General features: G+C 46.6%; 2 protein-coding genes across 8 annotated transcripts; both read left to right on the top strand.

The window, feature by feature from the left end:
* The first annotated feature begins 372 nt into the window (after positions 1 to 372).
* tmem167b (transmembrane protein 167B) lies at positions 373 to 2295 on the top strand. Its single transcript, XM_027023059.2, has 3 exons — positions 373 to 506; positions 1089 to 1220; positions 1400 to 2295. The coding sequence occupies exons 1-3, from the start codon at positions 497 to 499 to the stop codon at positions 1480 to 1482; spliced, it is 225 nt and encodes a 74-aa protein (XP_026878860.1). The 5' UTR covers positions 373 to 496; the 3' UTR covers positions 1483 to 2295.
* A 2034-nt stretch (positions 2296 to 4329) lies between these two features.
* Positions 4330 to 19730, top strand: mapk14b (mitogen-activated protein kinase 14b). 7 transcript variants are annotated; one of them, XM_027023086.2, is made up of 12 exons: positions 4330 to 4903; positions 8216 to 8345; positions 9771 to 9829; positions 11809 to 11920; positions 12743 to 12772; positions 13141 to 13191; positions 13300 to 13414; positions 13721 to 13792; positions 16119 to 16198; positions 16954 to 17032; positions 17158 to 17331; positions 17667 to 19730. In XM_027023086.2, the coding sequence occupies exons 1-12, from the start codon at positions 4785 to 4787 to the stop codon at positions 17732 to 17734; spliced, it is 1089 nt and encodes a 362-aa protein (XP_026878887.1). In that variant the 5' UTR covers positions 4330 to 4784; the 3' UTR covers positions 17735 to 19730. The 7 variants fall into 7 exon arrangements, with proteins under 7 accessions (XP_026878887.1, XP_026878889.1, XP_026878888.1 ...); XM_027023088.2 differs by lacking the exon at positions 16119 to 16198 and adding an exon at positions 15438 to 15517 and having other exon boundaries at positions 4332 to 4903; positions 13144 to 13191; XM_027023087.2 differs by having other exon boundaries at positions 4337 to 4903; positions 13144 to 13191.
* Positions 19731 to 20648: the final 918 nt, after the last annotated feature.

Below are 20648 nucleotides of genomic sequence, written 5' to 3'. Positions count from 1 at the left end.
TGAACTATGAGATATAGAGATGTATTTAAAATGACCGATCAAGAAAGATTCCAAGAGGCAAAGCTTCTTTTGTTTTTATATTCTCATTACTGCATTAATCTGCAGGCAGGCTACTGTTGGTGCCTAATGATCTTTTTCCTGCTGAATAGTTTCTAAGCTTTTTTTTTTACGTCTTTTATTTTGATGCAAATTAGCAGGCCACTTTTGCCAATTTTTTGGATTTTTTTTTGGAATTCAGATGATCCCTTTAAAGAACGTTTTTAATGTTTAATGACAGATCAAATTTTATTTTAGTACTGAAAGCATATTTTAAATTGAGTATACACGGTAGAGGCTTTTATTTGTGTTTTCCCACAATTCCTTGCACCCGTTAAACATCACGGCCACTTCTGATGTTGACTGGGAATGGAAGCTTATTATGGGTGGCGAATAGTAACCAGTTAGCTTCCTGTTAGTCGTGTTTCATTCTTTCAAAGAAACCCAGAACGCCGCGAACATGACAAACGGTGGGTTGCTTAAAGACGACGCCGTCCTGTCATTTCAATAGCTATTAAAACTTTACAAATACGCTTTCGCCTCGCTGGCTAACCCATCAAGCTAACGCTCACGCTAGCCGACTAGCTCAGGCTCGGTGGACGTGGCGCACTTTAAGGACCTCGCTTATGTACCGTGTCGGGTATCGCTCGGGCTGCCTGATGTTCGGACTCGTGTCAGATGTTTAACCCCGCTTTGTTTAAGTGTGGTGGATGGTGTATCGTTTAGCTGCGACTCCTGGAGTTGCCAGCATACACGTCAGCAGGGTAGCTGGGTTAGCTAGGTGTCGCCCTCACTAATGTAGCTATGTGCCTGTGTCTCCCTTAGTACAAACACTTTCCTTTTTGTTGATTCTGGTCCTTCATGTCCCATATATGTGTACAAAACCCCGCATGGTGTTTACATTTATTTATTCTGCCTGGTGCATGTGATTGGTTGGGTAGGTAGCTAGAATGCTGTCACTGTATGAGCTGCCAAACAGGTTTTATAACTCTAATAATGATGAGGTAACTCGATGGTATTGTTGTATTTGATGGTATTTTTTTTGTTTCCAGTGTACTCCTTTGATGGTATTGTTGTATTTGGAATCCTCTTCATTTGCACTTGTGCATACCTGAAGAAGGTTCCTCGCCTGAATAGCTGGCTTTTGTCAGAGAAAAGGGGTGTGTGGGGAGTCTTTTACAAAGGTATGTTGTCAAGTTACTATATTATAGATGTGAAATGACTAAGGATTTGTCTTTCCAGTATTAAATGTGCCACGCATGTAGTGTTGCGTGCCTGTAATAATGGACTTATTTATACAAATCATGTTGAAGTATTTTGATGTGTCATTAGATTTATTGATATTTTTTTCCTCCCTCCACAGCTGCTGTAATCGGAACACGACTACATATTGCAGTAGCATTGTCTTGTTTGTGCATGGCATTCTACCTAATCTTTCTGAAATGATGCAAACGAAGCAGTCTGATGGACACTGTTTGGACATTGTGCCCTGGAATTCCATTAGCGCACTGAGTACTAGCAGATGCTTCCACCTGCTGGTGAGGATCCCCGTAGGTTCCATTCCTGATTCATGTTCCATTTTCACTCCCTGTTCAGTTTACTTTGAGTGATTCTTACCCTTTGCAGTTTCTCATGTAATTACTTTAAGCTTGAATATGGATAACTGGACCTACACTAAAGTAAAATTTCCAAGATCCCAAACCACAGCCATGAATCACAAATTGAGATGGAGAAAATAACCTTAAGGATAAATAAGTTGTTCATTTAGCCTGTGCCTGTTAGTCTGTACTTTTTCTGTGGTTGTTAATGTATGCTTGGACAAGTAAGGCCAAAATGAACACGGATCTTTTTTTTTCAGGATTATTGAAAGTCATCTTGACAATGTTTTGTGGGGTTTGGCCTGGCAGCACAATTTATTAAAACCTTTAATTGGTCTCAGTCTTTTTGTAGTTGCATCATATCTTAACAATACTGTTTGTTTTAACATGCTGAGTGTCTCTTCAGTCCTGATCAGATGTTCTGTTTTTGTTGTCTTAAATTAAAACAGTTTTTTAGGAGAGAGTAGAGGAATTCTGTTAGTTGGTATTAATTGGATTGAGATGTAAACCAAAAAAATTCAGGTTTGCTGAAAGGTATCAGAAAGGGTGTTATTTTCTGATCATTAAAAAAAATGGGTGTGCCATTAATATACTTTATATTTTATACTTTTGTCCATTACCCGTTGATCACAGTGGAAATGAAATAAAAAGTAACTTTTCACTCCAGTTTCCCTGTAAATACACAGCCATATCATTTAATTGTTCCGAATGTTCAGTGCATTTGACTTTGATATCTGTAAATATGTAATAGTACATATTATGGAACACCTCAAGAAACTGAAGCAATACTTTTTAACTGAGCTTGATTTCTGATTTAGTCTGTTGCACATCTGCAAGGTGTTACACCATTCACCAAATCAGATTTTTAATAATTAGGATTTTCTGCCGCTTATGCTTATGTTTTGGCAGGTACTTGATGTCACATGGTTATGTTGGTATTTGGGTTATACCAACATATTTACTGATACTCTGTTTTTTGTCAACTAAGTCGCAGTTATTGTCATGTTTTTCTAGTGAATATATAATGAATACACTAATGGCCTTTTGAGCTATGTACCAATAGGAGTTTTATTATTATTTTCTTTTTTGTATTTAAATAATAATTTAAGCCCTTTTATTGTATGGAAAAAAATGTTCAGATTATGTTAATGTACTTCTCTTTTGGTGTTCATCAATATTTGATGCTTCCAAGTAAAAAAAGAAAATGCTAAGAAATGTGTACTGATCTGACAATGTTGCATTTGCAATGTTTTTTTTGTGAAAATTGTGCTGGAAATTCCCTTCATTCCTGATGGTGCAGACATCAAAAGATCAAACTGAACATCTGCTTCTAGAAACTGAGAACGACTAATAAACATTGAAAACGTCTTTCAAACAAACAGGCAAAAGAAAGGCCACAATGCCTTCTAAGCTATATACTAGCCTACTAAATGCCGAACAGCACAGCAGAGTCTCAAATCTGGCTGTAGTTCTACATGTATTGAACTGCTTACATAAAAAGCAATTACTTTAAAAGGAATTTATTACATTTCAATGTACATAAAATGTCAAACAGTATAATTTTGGCAACATCTAAACATTAATGAAATGGGCTACAAGGTATCAATTTAAATGACAATGCAATCTAGTGACAAAAGGTTACTGAAAAAGTGAATAATAAAACATCTATGAAGGCAAGCAAATTATATATTTAGGATAATTTATTACTGTTTTTTTCAAATTCCTTCACCAGCTTTGTAAGTTTGTGAAACTAAATAAAACAACCCTTATTTGATACACATAAATCAATTTTTGCAGGACAGAACCTTTATTTAGTGTATCTGAATACGAAACTAAATATTAAGACAATATTATGCTTTAAAAAGGCCTTCAAAACTTTGTAAGTGACGTAAACTGGTCTGTTGGCGTTGTCTACTAATTTCCTGCTCCATTCTAATAAAATATACTTGTACAGAAAAAGGGCTTCGCTTCCTTGATGGAAAACATTGCATTTGTGGATGCATTTTATACAGATATGAAGTATCTACAACGAGAAATGTGTTTTCATATGATCAAATATCCTAAATAATGTTAGGCTAAGTGGCGAGGCACTAAAGCGTAGAGATTTCAGCACGGGCCGTTTTTAATTGTAAAAAATATCTGAACTCGAGTCATTAACGTCAAATATTAACGCCACCTTCTGGCGTAGACGTCTGTTTACCATTTGGGGTCTGTTTCCAGTCTGGGTTCCTGCAGATCGGCTGGAGCGTACATGCATACATGCAAGTACATACATACATAAATACATACATGCATGCATACCCTGCAGCTCTGCATGCACTGTGGGGTGTCGCTAGGGGACGAGTGTTGCATTCACTCTTGGACAAGCTGGAAAACTAGGTCATTATGTAGTTATGTGTGACACACCCACAGCGTTTGTGGTTCATTCTGTACGTTCACCAGCTCATGCACACTTCACGCGAGAGCACGTGATAGCGAGCGCGCTTATACTGTGACGACAAGCACGAGAATCGGTGCCGCGTTCCGTCAAAACGGAACGTAATGAAGTTGTTTGGAAAACAGTAATTTGATGATTGACCTGGTGTAGAATGTACGTAACTTGTTTAATAATGAATTATGACTTAATCATAAGTTTAAATGAGTCCGTTATAACATCGTTTAATAAAGGCCTATCAAAATGCTAAAATTATTTGCTACAGGAGCGGTGCACCGGGAGTGCATGAAATGTTAGCCATTTCCTTTGTAATAGTTACAAAACTACATGTCTTTGTGACATTCCCAACACAACTGCAATCTGAATATCTTGCATAGCTGTTGCGAAACCCTGCGTTACGTCGAAGACCCGACGAGTCATCCAACAGGGAAACGCGTGCGTACTGAACGCGACTCTGAACCGGAATATCCACCAGAAAAGATCCCACGCCGAGCCGTGCAACTTCACGAGAGGGTCCGATTGAACGTGCACGGCCAGAAACTGCACCCGTAGTAAGGACGGAATCGCTCCGATGCACGCGTGTGGATTTGCCTGGCGAGGTGTTGCGCAATAGCTTTGGTTTGGCTAGTTTTGATCTCTCTTCAGGAAGAGAGAGAGCGAGCACACAGAAGTTTGGTCGAGCTTGCGTGTTGCGAGGGTCTGGCTACTCGACGGGAATGTCCCACAAGGAGAGACCCACTTTTTATCGACAGGAGCTCAACAAAACGATATGGGAGGTTCCGGAGCGATATCAGAATTTATCGCCGGTCGGCTCGGGCGCTTATGGATCCGTCTGGTAAATGCTTTTCTTTGATGTACGCGGTGCACGGGGCTCTGGGTGCTCGTGAAACTGGTGATCGCTTAAGTTGCACACTTGTATAAAGTTGAAATACTGTCCTCTGGCCGTATTTGTGCGGTTATTGTTGTCGCTCCGACTTCATCTTAAGTTCGGTATTTGTTCTGCCCGATTTCCCTCCTTTTCCCGTTTCTAATTTGCACGAGAAAAAAAACAATCCGGGCATTGATATTTTCGTTATGCGATATCCGTGCACAGTTGTTACCCAAGTGCTTCCAAGTTAGCTAAGCTAAGATAGCTACACCATTCAGCACAGCTAGCTTGTTGTCCACGCGTCGAGATAAATGTGCAGCACGGCGGATTGCTGCTGTTTTCGTGTCGGGACATGAGCTAGACGTGGCTTCGGAACAGACCCTCTTTTGTTTAGTGCATGCACTAAAGCTGTGGTCCGTCTGTGGTGGAGTTCAGCATTGCTATCTTAGCTGGCTAGCTGCGTTAGCGGCGTATAGGTTGCATGGTCGGGGACAGGGAGAGTGGATTTAGCTCGCGGTTATCTCAGACAAAGATCATGCATTTTAGAGGGCGCTAACGCACGCGTCTGAGAAGCGAAACCGTGGGTGCAGCCGTTTCTCGTACACCCCACGTGCTGAAATTGGGCTTCTAATCATTTTAAATCAACTTGGTGGCACAAAACGCATTGGGCGTTGTCACGTGCGCGGGAGTTAAGGAAGTTGTACATTTGCCAGCTATGTTGTTATGCCATGCCATTCTGTCGCCATGGTGGACAGAGCGATGTCACCCAGCATGGCCGCTCTGACTCATGCTTCCAGGATTAGGTGGTCTCTTCGCCACTGACTCAGTCATGCACGACGTGGCCACCCAACATGCAGTCCCTCGCGGAATAGGGTTTGTCTCACTACCCTCCCGTAGCTGTCTCGAGTTGCACCGGTAAGGGCGCTTCAGACGAGGCCACGGTACATCAGCGTGCGGCCAGCAACCTGCCTCCGGTGTTTCCACGCGAAAGCCGCGTGGATGTATTTATTGTTCTTGTTAAACAGGCATAACAAAGCGGTGTCATTGCCGGAGAGTTTGCAATCTGGAGTTTATAAGGACAAGCCGCGTTCACGTGTCGCTCGCGCTGTCTATAGTTTCCTACGCCGCAGCAGCGCCTGGTTCCACGCACGAGTTCTGCGCGTCAGCACGCGACTGTGCTCGCCCGCCGTGCCCCGTTGCGTCCGCACCTTGCAGTGACTGGCTTTGAGCTGCGCAGGAACACTGGTCTTTTTCACGGTTGCTTCTGAGAGGGAAAATAACTTTGGGTGTGTGTGTGTGTGCTTTTTCCCCCCCCCGAGGGCTGTGGAATTGCTGTGGAGGTGACGTAAGAGAGCATTTTTGCCACAGACGAGCAAGCCTGCAGTTACATGCTTTCCACTTTGCAAAGTGCCATTAAAGTACTACCTCGTTTTTTGTTTGATGGAACAGTTGTAACCTGTGAAAATCGGGTTCTTAAAAACATGGCATTGGCTTAAGTACAGAGATGTGAAATGCGTGTCCCTGAATGTGTGGGTTGGAAGTTTAGCCTAGCATGTGCAGGACATCATTTCTATAATTCAGTCCTAAGCAGCGAGTTTAACTGAGCATGTGCATGACAGCATTTCCATTAGCTGTTCATAAACGGCGAGGTTTTTTGTTTTTTTTTTTGCCGTTACTTAATCGCAGCCCTTTTGGAGCCTGATGGCACCAGGCAGGAAGTTCGGTGTTAATAGTTTTCTTGATCGCGGGCCCAGGCCGTCTGGCAGAATTTGTGCTGCCTTTTGCAGGAACTTCAGGGGTTTTTTCGGCTCGTCTTGGCACGCATTCTCTCAGCCCAGCCAAGGTTGTGTGGAGGACATTGAAAACTGCTTTGTCATTGTTTTGTCTTGTAATTGAGTACATTAACTGGGGCGGCTCGGCGTGCAGAAGTTCGTTATGCATGCTGATTTCGTGTGATTTGGATTTGAACGTGTCTCTTTTCGGGAGAGGTGCTTTGGTTTTCGTGTACACTGCTACGGTACAATAAACGCCAGATCCAACGCACACGGACACGCAGGAAAAGCATCCAAACAAACTGTTGCTCTACTGGAGAATGGTTGGGAGGTCGGAGCTGAAACTCTGCCCGCCAGGCACTCGGCCGACCAGTGTGCGGCGACGTGTCCCACCTAGGTCAGGAAGCAACGGCTGTTGAGTCCTGGGGCTTTCCCGGGTTTCACAATATTGATTTTGTGTCTCACTTTCTGAACTGCGCACCAGACTTGTGATTGTGTGCTGCAAATTCCCCATGGTAACGTTTTTTATATATATAATAATGTGTGTATGTATGTATTACACACATGCATACACACAAGCACATGACCTCGACAGGAAATTCCTTCTCGCTCTGATCGCTGGGTGGCCCCCTCGCGTCGGGTGGGCTGCATAGGAGGGTCGGGGAGCACGGCACAGCGGTGACCGGTGACCTGTCCGCCGCAGGCCGGCCTGGCTGTGGAGAGGAGGGGCTGTTTCTCTGCTGGTTGTCGCCGTACTGTAGCAAGCCGCCGCCTGCACGATGCTTCGCGCGTTTACCATGCGTTTTCGTGTCCCGTTAAAGTACTGCCTGTATATGCTCCGCCACATAAGGACACGGGTTATGTAATGGCATCCGAGTTTCAGAGTGGAAGTAGACGGACGTCTTTCCGTTCTCGTGCCTTGTGGCAATGCCTCCAGTGCTTCACTTCCCAGGGCCTTTGTGTGCGTTTGCAGTTCTGAGCTGGGGTGGGGGCCCTTCTGGGGTCTGCATATGACGCATGCCCTTTCATGCCTTCTACACGAGCTGCTTCCTGGAAGCCTCGTTCCCTGGGTTTTGATCTGGCTGCCGTGGTAACTGGCGAGCCACAGTTCAGAGTGATCATTGTAATACCATGGGGGTGGTGCTTTTCTTCCCTGAAGGTGAGAGTGAGTGTGTGAGATAGCGGGACAGCCGTGTGCCGCGGCTCTACGGTGGGGCGCTCTGAACCTGCTGCTCCTGGGTAATATTCAGACACGTGTGTCTGCTGATCAGGAGAACCGCTCATCGCTCATTACTATTCCGCTTGATATAGATTTGACTCTTTTCAGCCTGAACATGTGGTAAACAGTACGTTTGTGTATGCTTTGTCGAACTTTGCCCTCCAACACTGCACCTTTTAATGAAGTCTGCCCTTTGTAAACCGTCTTTGTGTTTTTACCTTTCCGATTGGTTCTGATCGGTCGCGTTGGTGCGGACCGGGCCACTGACCTTGTGCTCTCCTCCCGCAGCTCGGCATACGACGTCAAGTCAGGCCTGAAGATCGCCGTGAAGAAGCTATCCCGCCCCTTCCAGTCCATCATCCACGCCAAGCGTACCTACCGTGAGCTGCGCTTGCTCAAGCACATGAAGCACGAGAACGTGAGTGGCACTTCGCCGCGCTGGGAGCGGAACGCAGGGCGACTGCGTGGCCGTGGAACCGCACGGACACTTGTGCAGACCGAAATAACGAACCCAGAAAAGGACTTCTAGTGTAGGATGGAGGCAGCTCAGCATTAGATGGAAGCGTTTGCTGGCTTGGCCTCTCCACGGGCTGGGATTCCCCCCTGGCCCATCTTTCGTGTGCACTCAGTTTGTGTGGCCCTATTGGTGTTTGGAGTGCTGCGAGTGTTTTGTTTTTCTTTTTTTTTTTTTCCTCTTTTCTTTTACTTTTTTTTTTTTTTTTCAAAATGCATGTAAAATGCCACAGATTATCTTTCTGCGTGATATGATGCATTTCTCACCTTTTGAAACTTTATTGATCTCTATCTTCTTTGGCGTGTGTGTGTGTATGTATGAGAGTGATTAATAGCAGAGAAAGGATGGTGTTTGCTCTTGCAACTCGATGCAAAGCGTGTGCGTGCTGTAATGGGGTTCAGAGAGCCTTGAAAAACCAAAAGCAGGTTAGGGAAGTGCGGTGATGCCGTCGCCTTGTCTCGCCAGTTTGTTTCTGCTCAGTCGGAGATGTTGATGTTACCCACTTTCACATCTGGCCAGGTTTATTAATAACGATCAAGTCCAACTTTTGCTAAACCCACATTGTCCCATACTGGAGTTGAATAAAAAAACACCACCAGAGAGTACGATGCAGAATTCTGCTACTAGCCAGACCGGAGCAGAGCGGCTCTTCCTGTGTGGTGATTGGCTTAGTTCCCTGCTGTTGTCATGGCACAGTTCTTATTTTGTTGAATAGATGAAAAGCTCATAGTCCAGCAGTGACTGTAGCTGGAGCCTTTGTGTAGGAGTGACTCTGATGGGTCTTTGCCAACCTCCCTGGTAATGTGTATCTATTTACTGCCCCTGTGCTACCTGCCCCTGATCTGGCTGTAGGGAGTTCATCCCCTCTTCAGCTGTGACATTCAGCTCGGTGACCATCACAGCCTGGTCATAGACAGAGGGGTTTCCCCCTAAGACACCCACTCTCTCACTTACACACACACAAGCACACGTGCGCACACACACACACTTGTTGCGCTGGGCCACAGTGATTCACAGCTGAACACTGCACATCGAGCAGGCAGGCATGACTAATCACAGCCAGATCAGAGAGCTGGAGCCATGACCTTCACTCAGAAGAGACGTTCTGCAGCTATTTAAAAAAAAAACGCACTAAGGGAACTAAATGACACCATCCTTACCCTGCTAATTCTTGTGTTCTTTTAAACGCTAACATCATGAAATGAACTTCTACAGATACTATTGCCTGTATCTATTATATATATTTTAGGATTTTAAAGCAGCGTGTCAAAGGCACACGAGCCATTGTAAAGGATGTAAAACTGATTCTGAACACGGCGTTCCTTTCAGGTAATTGGTCTTCTGGATGTGTTCACGCCTGCCACCAGCTTGGAGGAATTTAATGACGTGTGAGTAAACGCTGCTCTGCACACAGACGATCCTCTTCAGGCATTTACAAGTTCCCTCTTTTCCTCCTTTGTATCTGAAATGAAGCGTTTGTTGACAAAACTACTCTCACTGTGGCAACCGCAGGGGTTTACACCTATACACCTTCCATTTAGCTCTGCGCTTCAGTTGACTAGCCTTTTACAGATTTCTTATTTGTAAACACCTTTCACGTGTTGGAAAAAGTACTCATGATGCACGGTAAACGTGGGTGCAGACAGCGCCGATGTTGATCAGAGAAGGCCAATAACGACGGATCTCTGTTGTACGCTCATTAATCCCTGTGGTGCAGCGAGCAGGCTATCTGGCGTAGAGTAGCGTAGACTCTCTAGCTCCTCCCACACTTTCACATGCTTCCCGGCGCCCAGGTGCTGCAGCTCCTGCCAGACAGCCTCCGCGTTCCTGGATCAGGCGTTTATCTCTGTCACACGCGTGCACACACCTGCGCTCCCGACTCTGAGCGGACGGGGCGGCCGTGTGCGGGCCCCTGCGGCTCGAGGTGCGCGAGCGCGCTCTCTCCGTTGGCGCGGGGCAGGACGGTAGGAGGCCCCTTGCGGGGGCGGATCAATCGCGGCCGGCAGGAAGTCGGCTTGCCCGGGGTCCCTGCGGCGCTGACTCTGGATTGGCTCTGGCTGCAGGCGCGCTGCCTTCTCCTGCGTCTCCGCCTCTGGGAGCAAGCTGCAGGGCGGGTGGGGTTCTGAGACCGGTATGGCCTGTTTACGGTCCTCTGTGGTGAAACGCGACACCCGCTGCCACCCAAAAGCGCCCGCGTTTGTGGGTCTGGGACCGGTGCCTCGGACTGCCAGCACGACTGACGGGAGCCGGGACAGCACAGCACAGCCCGGCACGTGCTCTGAAATATCCACAGTTACCATAGCAACAGACCTTCATCAACGCTCTGCATGAGTTTTGGATGTGCAATAACTTTCAGCTCTCTGAGCTCAGTGTTCAGAACGGGGGACCGGGGGTGGGAGAGAGGCAGGGAGCCTCGTTATCGGGATCTTTTGTTTTTTCTTCCCAAAGCACAGGGCTGCTGTTTGGTTGGAGGGAAATGGCAAAGGAGATCGGAAATACCCAAGAGGGAATTTATTGGAAATCTAAATTGACTTGGGCAGAATGTGCCAGGGTCTTCATAGAGGTTCTGTGCTCTTTGTGAGGTCTTGAGTTCTCTGACCTTCCAGGAGCAGCAGACATGTACACGCACACATACAAGCACAGGAGAGAGACATCCACGCTGCCCTCTCTAACGGGACTGTGGTACATTACCAGAGCAGTGTGCCCTTTAGTAGGGTGAAGACCATCTGAGGTTATGACCGCAGAGACACACACACACACACACACACACACACACACACACCCTCCTGTTCTTATTATACTCTTAGAGTGCTGTTGTGTGTGCCAGTTTCCCCCTTTTATCCAAGCACGAGAGAAATGCCTGAAGACCAGACGGACTCTAGAATTCTCCCTATAAATACCACTGCCCCCACAAAATTCAGTGCAGAGCTGAATTTTCAAGATGTATTTATAGTGCGTGTGTGTGTGTGTGGTTGTGAAACCCACAACCCCTTTGCATATTGCAACCTTTTAATGGAAAGCATTTTACAACCCTTGAGCAACTTGGCCTGTGTGTATGCAAAGAAACATTCCTGCCTGTTTAGGTTAGAGCGTCTGTCATCGTGTCACCATGACGACCTGCACACCGTTGGCCTGGCGACAGCCACATTCCTCTGCTCCTGGGCAGCACTCTGGGTTACCACGAACCCTTTTCCGATGTTTCCCCTGTTTGCCACTCGGACTGGTTTCTCCCGAACAAAACCCATTATCTTTTTTTTGTTTTTTTACACCAAACTAATTGGACAGAAGAACATGGTTATGAAATACTTGAAGGTGGTGACCAAAACAATGCTAAGGCAGGGTGTTTTTTAACTCTGTTAACTCCCAGGTACCTGGTGACTCACCTCATGGGCGCTGACCTCAACAACATCGTCAAGTGTCAGAAGCTGACGGACGACCATGTGCAGTTTCTCATCTATCAGATCCTGCGAGGCCTCAAGGTCAGTTTCTGTTCTGAAATCCACCAGCGCTCCTTCCAGACGGCGCACGACTAATGAGCAGGTGTCCAGGCTGTCGCACGTCACTGGAACCGTCACACACGTCATTAGCCTTATCTCTGAAGATATAGGGTCGTGGTTGTTGTTGTTTTGGTTTGTATTTTTTTTTCCCCATTACATTTGTGCGTCACAAAGCCACTTGTTGACATCGAGTCCGATGATTGTTGAGGTGGGAGCCCCTGGAAGGCAGCTGTTGGAGATCCTCCCTGCCTTATTCAACACGCCAGCCTCTAACAGCCCTGAGCTCCTGAGGGTCTCCAAGGCTGGCGCGGCTGCGTCAAAGTGCCCAGAAAGGTTACATTTCCCAGTTCAAATTGGGGAGCGGTGACTTGGAGAGTAAACATGAAGTGATGGCGTTTTAAAAATAAATAAATAAATTTATGGGTTATATCAATATTGTCAGCTCTGCCTGCATTCCTACTGCCACTTGAGGGTTACTGTTGCATTTTTAAGCATGAATATGGATATGAATATTGCATGAATATGCACAGTGCTAAGCCCTGAGTCCCCGGTGTGTGTTGCCTAGAGAACCATGCCACAAACATGCTCTCTCCTCAGAAACATCCGCAAAGGGATAGTGTCCCATTGCCATGAACGATCACGCCAAAGTTGAGCGGGTTTAAACGGCTCTGAGTCAGTACATTAATTTGTCTCTTCTCTCAAGGAATGGAACTCATTCTTTTTTTTTTCTTTTTCTTTTTTTTATCTCGTAACTAATTCAGTGATTGGCTGAAGCTGATCGGTTTTGTCTCTCTCTTCCTCTAGTACATTCACTCGGCGGACATCATCCACAGAGTAAGTCACTCGCAACGCTAACCCTCTCCGTCATTCCGTGTGTGTGTGTGTGTGTGTCTCGTCTCTCCCTGACAGTCGGCGCTTGTGTGGTCGCCATGGCATCTTGTCCTGGTAACGTGGGCCTCGTTTGCGTTTTGCCATCAGTCCTATCCGTGGTTTTTATGGCTGGACATTACTGTGTCACGTGACCCTTCTGACGTCACTGGCTTTGTGTACTTGCTTTTATGGCTCTAATAGTCATTTCAACTATGTTGTATAGGTTAAGGTAGGCCTCCCATTAGACATTCTTACTGCGCCATAATCATGTAATATAGTGGTCTCTCTCTCCTTGCTTATCCTTTCCTTGTAATTGATTGTCTTTGCTTCAGCAGGACCTGAAACCCAGTAACCTGGCAGTAAATGAAGACTGTGAGCTCAAGGCAAGTTGGTTTGCAGGGCGAGCCTGTGTTATAGTCCAGCAAACAGATGGCAAGACGCTGTCTGGTTAAATGCTCTAACCAGCCTGTGTCTGTTTTATGGCCTACCAGATTCTGGACTTTGGCCTTGCGAGACACACGGACGACGAGATGACTGGCTACGTGGCCACGCGGTGGTATCGCGCCCCAGAGATCATGCTGAACTGGATGCACTACAACATGACAGGTCAGAATTGATTTTGAGGGGAACCCCAAAACCAAGCCCACACACCATGATGGAGGCTAAAATGCCATGCAGTTAGTGCCCTGTTATTGTCCTGAGAAGTCACAGTTGATGTTAATGCAATGTTTCTTTAGCACTTGCAGATTTCGTGTCGAGACAGGTGTTCTGTGTGCTGAAGGCGGGCTAAGAGTAGCTGGGAGCTGACGTGTGTGTGTGTGTGTGTGTGTGTGTGTGTGTGTGTGTGTGTGTGTGTGTGTGTGTGTGTGTGTGTGTGTGTGTGTGTGTGTGTGTGTGTGTGATCTGTTGCAGTGGACATCTGGTCCGTCGGGTGCATCATGGCCGAGCTGCTCACGGGCCGGACTCTGTTTCCTGGCACGGATCGTATCCTTTTCCCACACGTTTCGCATGCTGCTGGGCTGAACAGTCCCCAAACTGCCCAAACCCGAGGTCTTGTTTGCCCGGTAACGCTCCCAGTTACGGGGATTTCCTCTCCACCCCCACCCCCCCAGCGTGGACAGTGCCAGGATTTGAAGGCTCTGATGAGGTAGATGCCGCTGCTTTTGCAGGGGTCAGGGGTCAAGGTGCGGTGTTTGGGATATGACCTCAGGCTGTCCTTCAGGCCCCTGCTTTCCCGGGTGGAGGGTCTCGGGTCATCCCATCCCGTCCCCTGCCCACAGCACCTGTTTCTGCTGATGATGGCAAGATCTTTGCCAGAGTGCCTAGTGTAGCTCACGCCTGTCCAGACGCACTGTGCGAGTGCAGCGCGCCGCTCCTGGTCCCCGTGCGATATCCATTTGGCCTTTGGAGCCCACGCACTCCCCAAAACATTCTGGCCTTTCAGAGGGATGAAATATGATGTGCGGTACAAAGGCAGCATCTGGGCAGAAATGTTTCCAGTTGACATGAACCCAGTTATGACCACTTCCTTTTTCTGGTGCTTTTTTTTTGCCTGCTGATGCTTTTTTGCCAGTAAAGGCAAAATCATGTCAGTGTGTACGTGTGTATGTGCGTGTCTGCTTGGGCGTGGTCATGCGTGGGTGTGTGCCTGTCATTTTTCTTTGTTTAAATAGACCTCACTTGAGCTATATGTGTGTGTGTGTGTGTGTGTGCGTGTGTGTGCATGTCTTATTCCACACAGTAACTTGGCCTGGACATTCCAAGTATTCCAGCCAATTCCACGAATTGAAAGCAGGTGCTTCCCACGTGCGTTCCTGAAAGCACCGCTTCTCCGCTTGGTCCTTCTGCCGCAGTGTTGCATGCTGCTTTTATTGGGCTTTATTGCTGCTGCCGTGCATGTGCGTTGCCCTGTTTCTCTGTGCGGTATCCATGGAGACTACATGGCCCTCATCTTCATCTCGTTTGCCTTTAAGCACGGGCGGCCGTACCACGACCGTTTGGCTTTCTTTTCTGTCTCCCAAACGGTAATGCTCGTTGTCCGGGTGCTCTGCTTTGGACACACGCTGGCTTCGCAGCCAACCCCCCGATTCCACCTGGCTGCTGTCTTGTGTCCTGCATCCTTAAGAGCGCCGGTGTGGCCGTTGAACGTGCGGCGTGCCCAGTGGGCGCGGCCGCCTGCTAAAGGGCCCCTTTGCCGTCTTGTTTCTCAGGCGGTAAGCAGCCGCGCTAATCAGCTGCCACGTTTGCTCGGGTGCGTTTGGCACCTCCACCCACCCTGTAACTTGGGCTTCCATCTTGCTTTGTTCACCTGCATGCTTTTCTCCTTGCTGCTGCTGTTATTATTATTAACAGGTTATTGTTAATTCAGTGGTGATCATTTTTAAATGATTATAGGAGATCCTTTAATATTGCAACTTTTTGCCATGGTGAAGGTACAGAGAAAGGGCCATGTGCCCTGTGATTTATCCAGTTGTAAAAGCTATATTTTTGTTTGCCTATATTTCATTTGCATTTTTGTCAAAAAGCAAAGTTCATCCGTTTTTTTTTTATGTATATATTTTGTCTGTTTTCTTTCTGCTCCCATTAGCCTCTCCTCTCCTCACGTTTTTCCTTTATGTTGCACCTGAAGATATTGATCAGTTGAAGTTAATCTTGATGCTCGTCGGAACCCCAGGGCCCGAGCTCTTAATGAAAATATCTTCAGACCCTGTGAGTTCTCCCTGAGTGTGATAACTCTCCATCTCGCTGCTCTTGGTCCCCTTCTCTTCGTGGTCCTCATCCTTGTCCTGGCATGAAACACTGCCTGGCTCTCCTGGTCGGGCTGTCTTGATTTGCTGGGTAATGTGGTCCCACGTTGTCATGGCCACTTGGCTTGCTCTGTGCTGGCAGCTGGCATGCTGGGAACAGCCATGTCACTAGCGCCCTCTGCTGGAGCTACGTTCATGTGGTGTGCATTGCCTTTGGTCATGCGTGTTGCTTTAAAAAAAAAAAAAATCCTTTTGTACATTTCCCACCTACATATGACTGTTCTGGATTCATGAACGTGGGCATGGTGCTTGGTGTGTGTGTGTGTATGTGTATACGGTGTCAGATCTAACACTGCAACGCCGAACCTGAACTTCTCACGTGTTCCTCGCCTGCTCTACTGTCACCGGTCTCCCAAACTTCCTTCTCCTCACTGTTACGGCACAGAGCGAGTGTCCTGCATCGCCCGTCGCGGGCAGCGGTTGTGGGTGGAGTTGACGGGGCTTTGCCACGGATGGTATTTACCAGCACTGTCACTGTAAGCCCCTTGACCCATGTGCCTAAGATATAAACCAGCTTCAGCAGATAATGCGACTGACTGGAACTCCTCCAGCCTCACTAATAAGCAGGATGCCTAGTCACGAGGTGAGCAAGGACCTCCGTCGCCCCGGTCCCACGTCCTGTGCTGTTCGTCGACGTGTCCTTCATGGAGGACGTCCCTCATTAACGCAGTCATGGCTAGCTATGAACACCAACAATGGCCACTTAGCGTCACGGCAGAAAAATATGCTAATTGGTCGTTCGTCGTTGGCGACTTTAGCGGGGAGGCGTTCCTTTAAGCAGGGTAACATCCAGTCTTGTCTGGTCCAGCTACAGCGTTCCTCAGCCTAGAATGGTCTGTGTTTCAGAGGGAGGGGTTTAATTCAGTATTGCCCCCTGTCCCGCCCACCGGTCCCCACCACCTGGCTTCTTTTGCCCACGTTTTTGCCCGAGTGGCTATCTCTGGCCCAGTTCCTAACCCACCCACCACAGGACCCTCAGGGCTCCGGCTTCACCGTTGTGGATTGCATGCCACCACTTATAGCCCTAACCCTGGGTGTGGCCCTAATTCCTGGGTATAGCCCTAACTCCTGCGCACAGCAATGCTGACAATTCTGTTGAGAGAATGTCTGATTCCCAGTTATGCACACTGTTAAATACTAACAAAGAGGAAAGCTAATTATGGCGTAGGGCGGCCTCCGGTAAGAACAGTTCCGTTCCCGTCTACTTTACCCTGGTGTTACTAGTCCTGGTTTCATTGAGAGCTGTTGTTACACGCTGATTGCTATGGGTAGGCTTTCCTTAAATGCATACAATGACATATGAGTCTGACAGGCCATATGGCTTGTACTTTTCCGCAGGCCCGGAACTACATAAACTCCTTGCCCTACATGCCAAAGAGGAGTTTCGCGGACGTCTTCATCGGCGCGAACCCTCTAGGTAATGCTTGTGTTTGTTAGACCATTGCTGCAGCAACGCTGCTCACGAGTTTAGAAATTGTGCAGCGACGCACGCAGTAAAGCGCGCTGTGTGTTCATGGCTTCTCCCGTCCTCCCGGTGGCCAGCTGTGGACCTGCTGGAGAAGATGCTGGTACTGGACACGGACAAGCGCATCACGGCCTCGGAGGCCCTGGCCCACCCCTATTTCTCCCAGTACCATGACCCGGACGACGAGCCAGAAGCTGACCCGTACGACCAGAGCTTTGAGAGCCGCGAGCTGGACATCGAGGAGTGGAAAAGTGAGTCCGTCTGCTTCCCTGGGTGGCTGTGCGAGATATTACTGATCTATTACTAGTCTATCTGCTTTACGTTTAATTAAGTATGCCTTTGATGCTAATATGCCTATAGTTTCCCACAAACGTGAGTCTGTAGCTCAGTGTAGCTACTGATGCAAGATATATATATATATATATTTTTTTTTTTAAACCTTGAGGGTCTCTGGATGTTCATTGGTTGTGAATATCAGATATAACACATTAGTTGCGCTGTTGTATAAGAACTGTATATTTTTAGCTTTTTTTGGATGCCTCAGCCTCCACGCTAGAGACATGCTGAAGGGTTCCTGTGTTTTTAGGGCTGACCTACGAGGAGGTGCTTAGCTTTGTGCCACCCGCGTTTGACGGAGATGAGATGGAGTCGTGAAGAGCTGCCGCTCCACGCCCACACACCCCCCCTACACACACGCACACTGACGCACACATGCACGCGCGCACGCACAGATACTCGCACACTGGGACGACGGCCACGCTTGCCACTCCTCCATCAAAACAGGAAACATAAACAACCTGACATTAAAGAAACTCATGTTTCTGATCATGGTTGAGACCTAATAGCTGCTAATTAGCATTATGCAAAAGAGATCATGCTAATTTGGAAGCTGCTAGCATTTATTATGTGTTAGTGAAGTTAGTCCTGGGCCATCAATCAGTTCTGGCTTCCTGAAGTTCAGATACAACGTCCTGTGCTGTTGGTGGATGGAGGATAAACACACATTTCTACTATGATGTTAATATGAACACCAAGAATGTAGAGTATTGACTTTTGTGTCCCCTCTTTGTACTTTTTTTAACTGGCTGGTGAAACGGCAAGAATTCTTTAGAATAATCAATAGAGTTTCCATGAAAAATAGATTTACATATGTATTTAAATCTGGAAAATGCAATCATGTCCATCTCCCTCTATGAATGATGTTCGTTTTCATTACTCCTTGCCTCTTAAAGAACATTGAAAACGCTCAAATCTACCTTTACTACACCTTTTAATCTGTACAGTAGTAAGGACCGTAAAGGATTCCTAAATGACACTCATTGGTGTTTTTAGAAATGTATATAAAAAGAGCACACTTGTAAATACATATTGTGCTGTTACAGTTTTGCAGAACTGCACCAGCACACGGAATTGGCCTTGCCGCTCTGATCTTGCAAACCCTCTCTATCCACAACTGTGGATCTTGCAGTGAGAATTGTACAATATACGTGACATGATTAGAAGTGTTCAGGAAATGCTTAAATCCAGCCTGGTTGGTTTGTTTACATGAGCTGCCCTTGTATCTCCTAAACAGGTAGTTTAATGAGAGTGGGTATCGGCAAGATTTGCCGTGCTTTCCGTTCTTACAGATTTTAGAAAATGCACAGAAATAATAACTCCAGTAATGCTACATAAAGGCAAAAATGACTTCTGAAATGGTGGTGTAGATCCCACATCATATTTAAAACATCCGTGAGATGAGATGTTCATTTTTATATTAATATTATACACAGCCTATGGCCTAGGGTTGAAATGTATCCTCTTCTGTGTGTGCTGGTTGTGGGTCGTAAGGAGAGCGTACCTGTGTACCTGGCCACCTGCCTCTCGGCCCGCCTCCCCTTTATGTTCCTTAAACAGGTTATTTTTGCTGTATCTTAAGTTATTTATGGATGTGATGACGAAACGATGGATTTATATAGGGAACACTGCTCCGCAGAACTGAGAATGTACTCTCGTCTCGATGACCGCGTTGAAGCTCTGCGCACCTGCAGCGGCTCCTACGAGTGTGAGGGAAGCTTTGTTCCTCCAGGTCCGTGTCAGCGCGATAATCCTCAGTCAGGATGTCCATCGCCTTCGGCCCCGGACACCGAGGCCCCGTGAACGCCGTTTGCTGGTATGTGGGGTAGGTGTAGGTGCTGCTGGATTAATCCTGTTACACCGTCACAATCTGAGCCAGTAACCAAGCGTGAGCCCGCAACAGCATCCCAAACTAAAAGACGGACGACGGGAACTGTGCCAGCGTCTAACTTATTGTTTCAGTTATATTGTTTAAGATTTGTTTTAGAGTTCTCCATGGTATATATAATCACCTAATTTTATTCAGCAATATGTTCTGTATTATTTTGGCATGACTTTTTATGGCGTGATGGAATGTATGGCTGTTTTGTATGTTTACAGCTAACTAACCAGCCAGTCAACACCGGGGTAACCGGGATAACTTGTGGAAGCGGCAGGGTTCGTCAGGTTTTGTTTTTGTTTTGTTTTTGCATGGTTCACTTATGAAACGAAAGTCTTTTTGTGCATGTAACAATTTGACTCGTTCAGCAGTCAGATCGGATGACGGCCTGTAAATAACCACTGATAGTAAAATAAAGCCAATTATTTTTTAAGACTGCATTCTGTCGTTGCTTTATTATTGAACGCTTAATGCTTACTCTGGGGCCCGATTTGTTTAACCAACACTGCCATCTAGTGGTCATGGTTCTTGATTACGAGTGAAACCTTGCAAATATGTCTAGCAGTAAGCAACAGTTCATCTTGGTGTTGAGCTCTAAAGGTGCAATCGTGGCCAAAGGTTTTGAGACTGACGGATATGTTGGTTTTCACAAAGTTTGTCTCAAGAAGGGCAGAAAAGTAGCCACTTCTTGACACCAAGCCATCCTCCAAAACCTTTGGCCTCACTGCATGCAGATGCACTCACACCTGCCTTCTGCTATTCCCGAGTAAGCTCTCATCTACACTGCCATGAATAAGGAATGGTATCAAAACATCCTCCAAGAGCAACTTCTAACGATCCAGGATTAAATTGGTGATGAACAATGCTTTTTTTCCAGCATGACGGAGCATCATGTCAAGGCAAAAGTGTCAGTGGTTTGGTTAACAAAACATTGAATTTTTGGGTCCACTGCCAGAAAACTCCCCAGATCTCAATCCCACTGCGAACCTGTGTTCGTCTACCCTCTTTGAGGACTGAACAAAAGCACAGAAACTGTGATCAACTCTAAGCACTGATCAGGCAAGAATGGGTTGCCATCAGTTAAGATTTTGCCCAGAAGCTGCTATCCAGCATTCCGAGGTGAAATGCATAAGTCTTAAAAAAGAAGGGCCAACACGGTAAATATTACGTTTTTGCTTAAACTGGATGTACGTGTCAATAAAAAGACTTATGAAACAGTCTTTTCTACAATTATGCTTATAATTGTACTCCACTATACCATATAAGCAACTGACAAAACTCTGAGGCAGTAAACTTTGAAAACCAAAATGTGTCAGTCTCAACGTTTTGGCAGGACTAATCGTCGAACGTGTT

Source organism: Electrophorus electricus, chromosome 20 (genome assembly GCF_013358815.1).
Source record: "Electrophorus electricus isolate fEleEle1 chromosome 20, fEleEle1.pri, whole genome shotgun sequence".
NCBI lineage: Eukaryota > Metazoa > Chordata > Actinopteri > Gymnotiformes > Gymnotidae > Electrophorus > Electrophorus electricus.
This window is presented reverse-complemented; position numbering and strand designations above follow the sequence as displayed.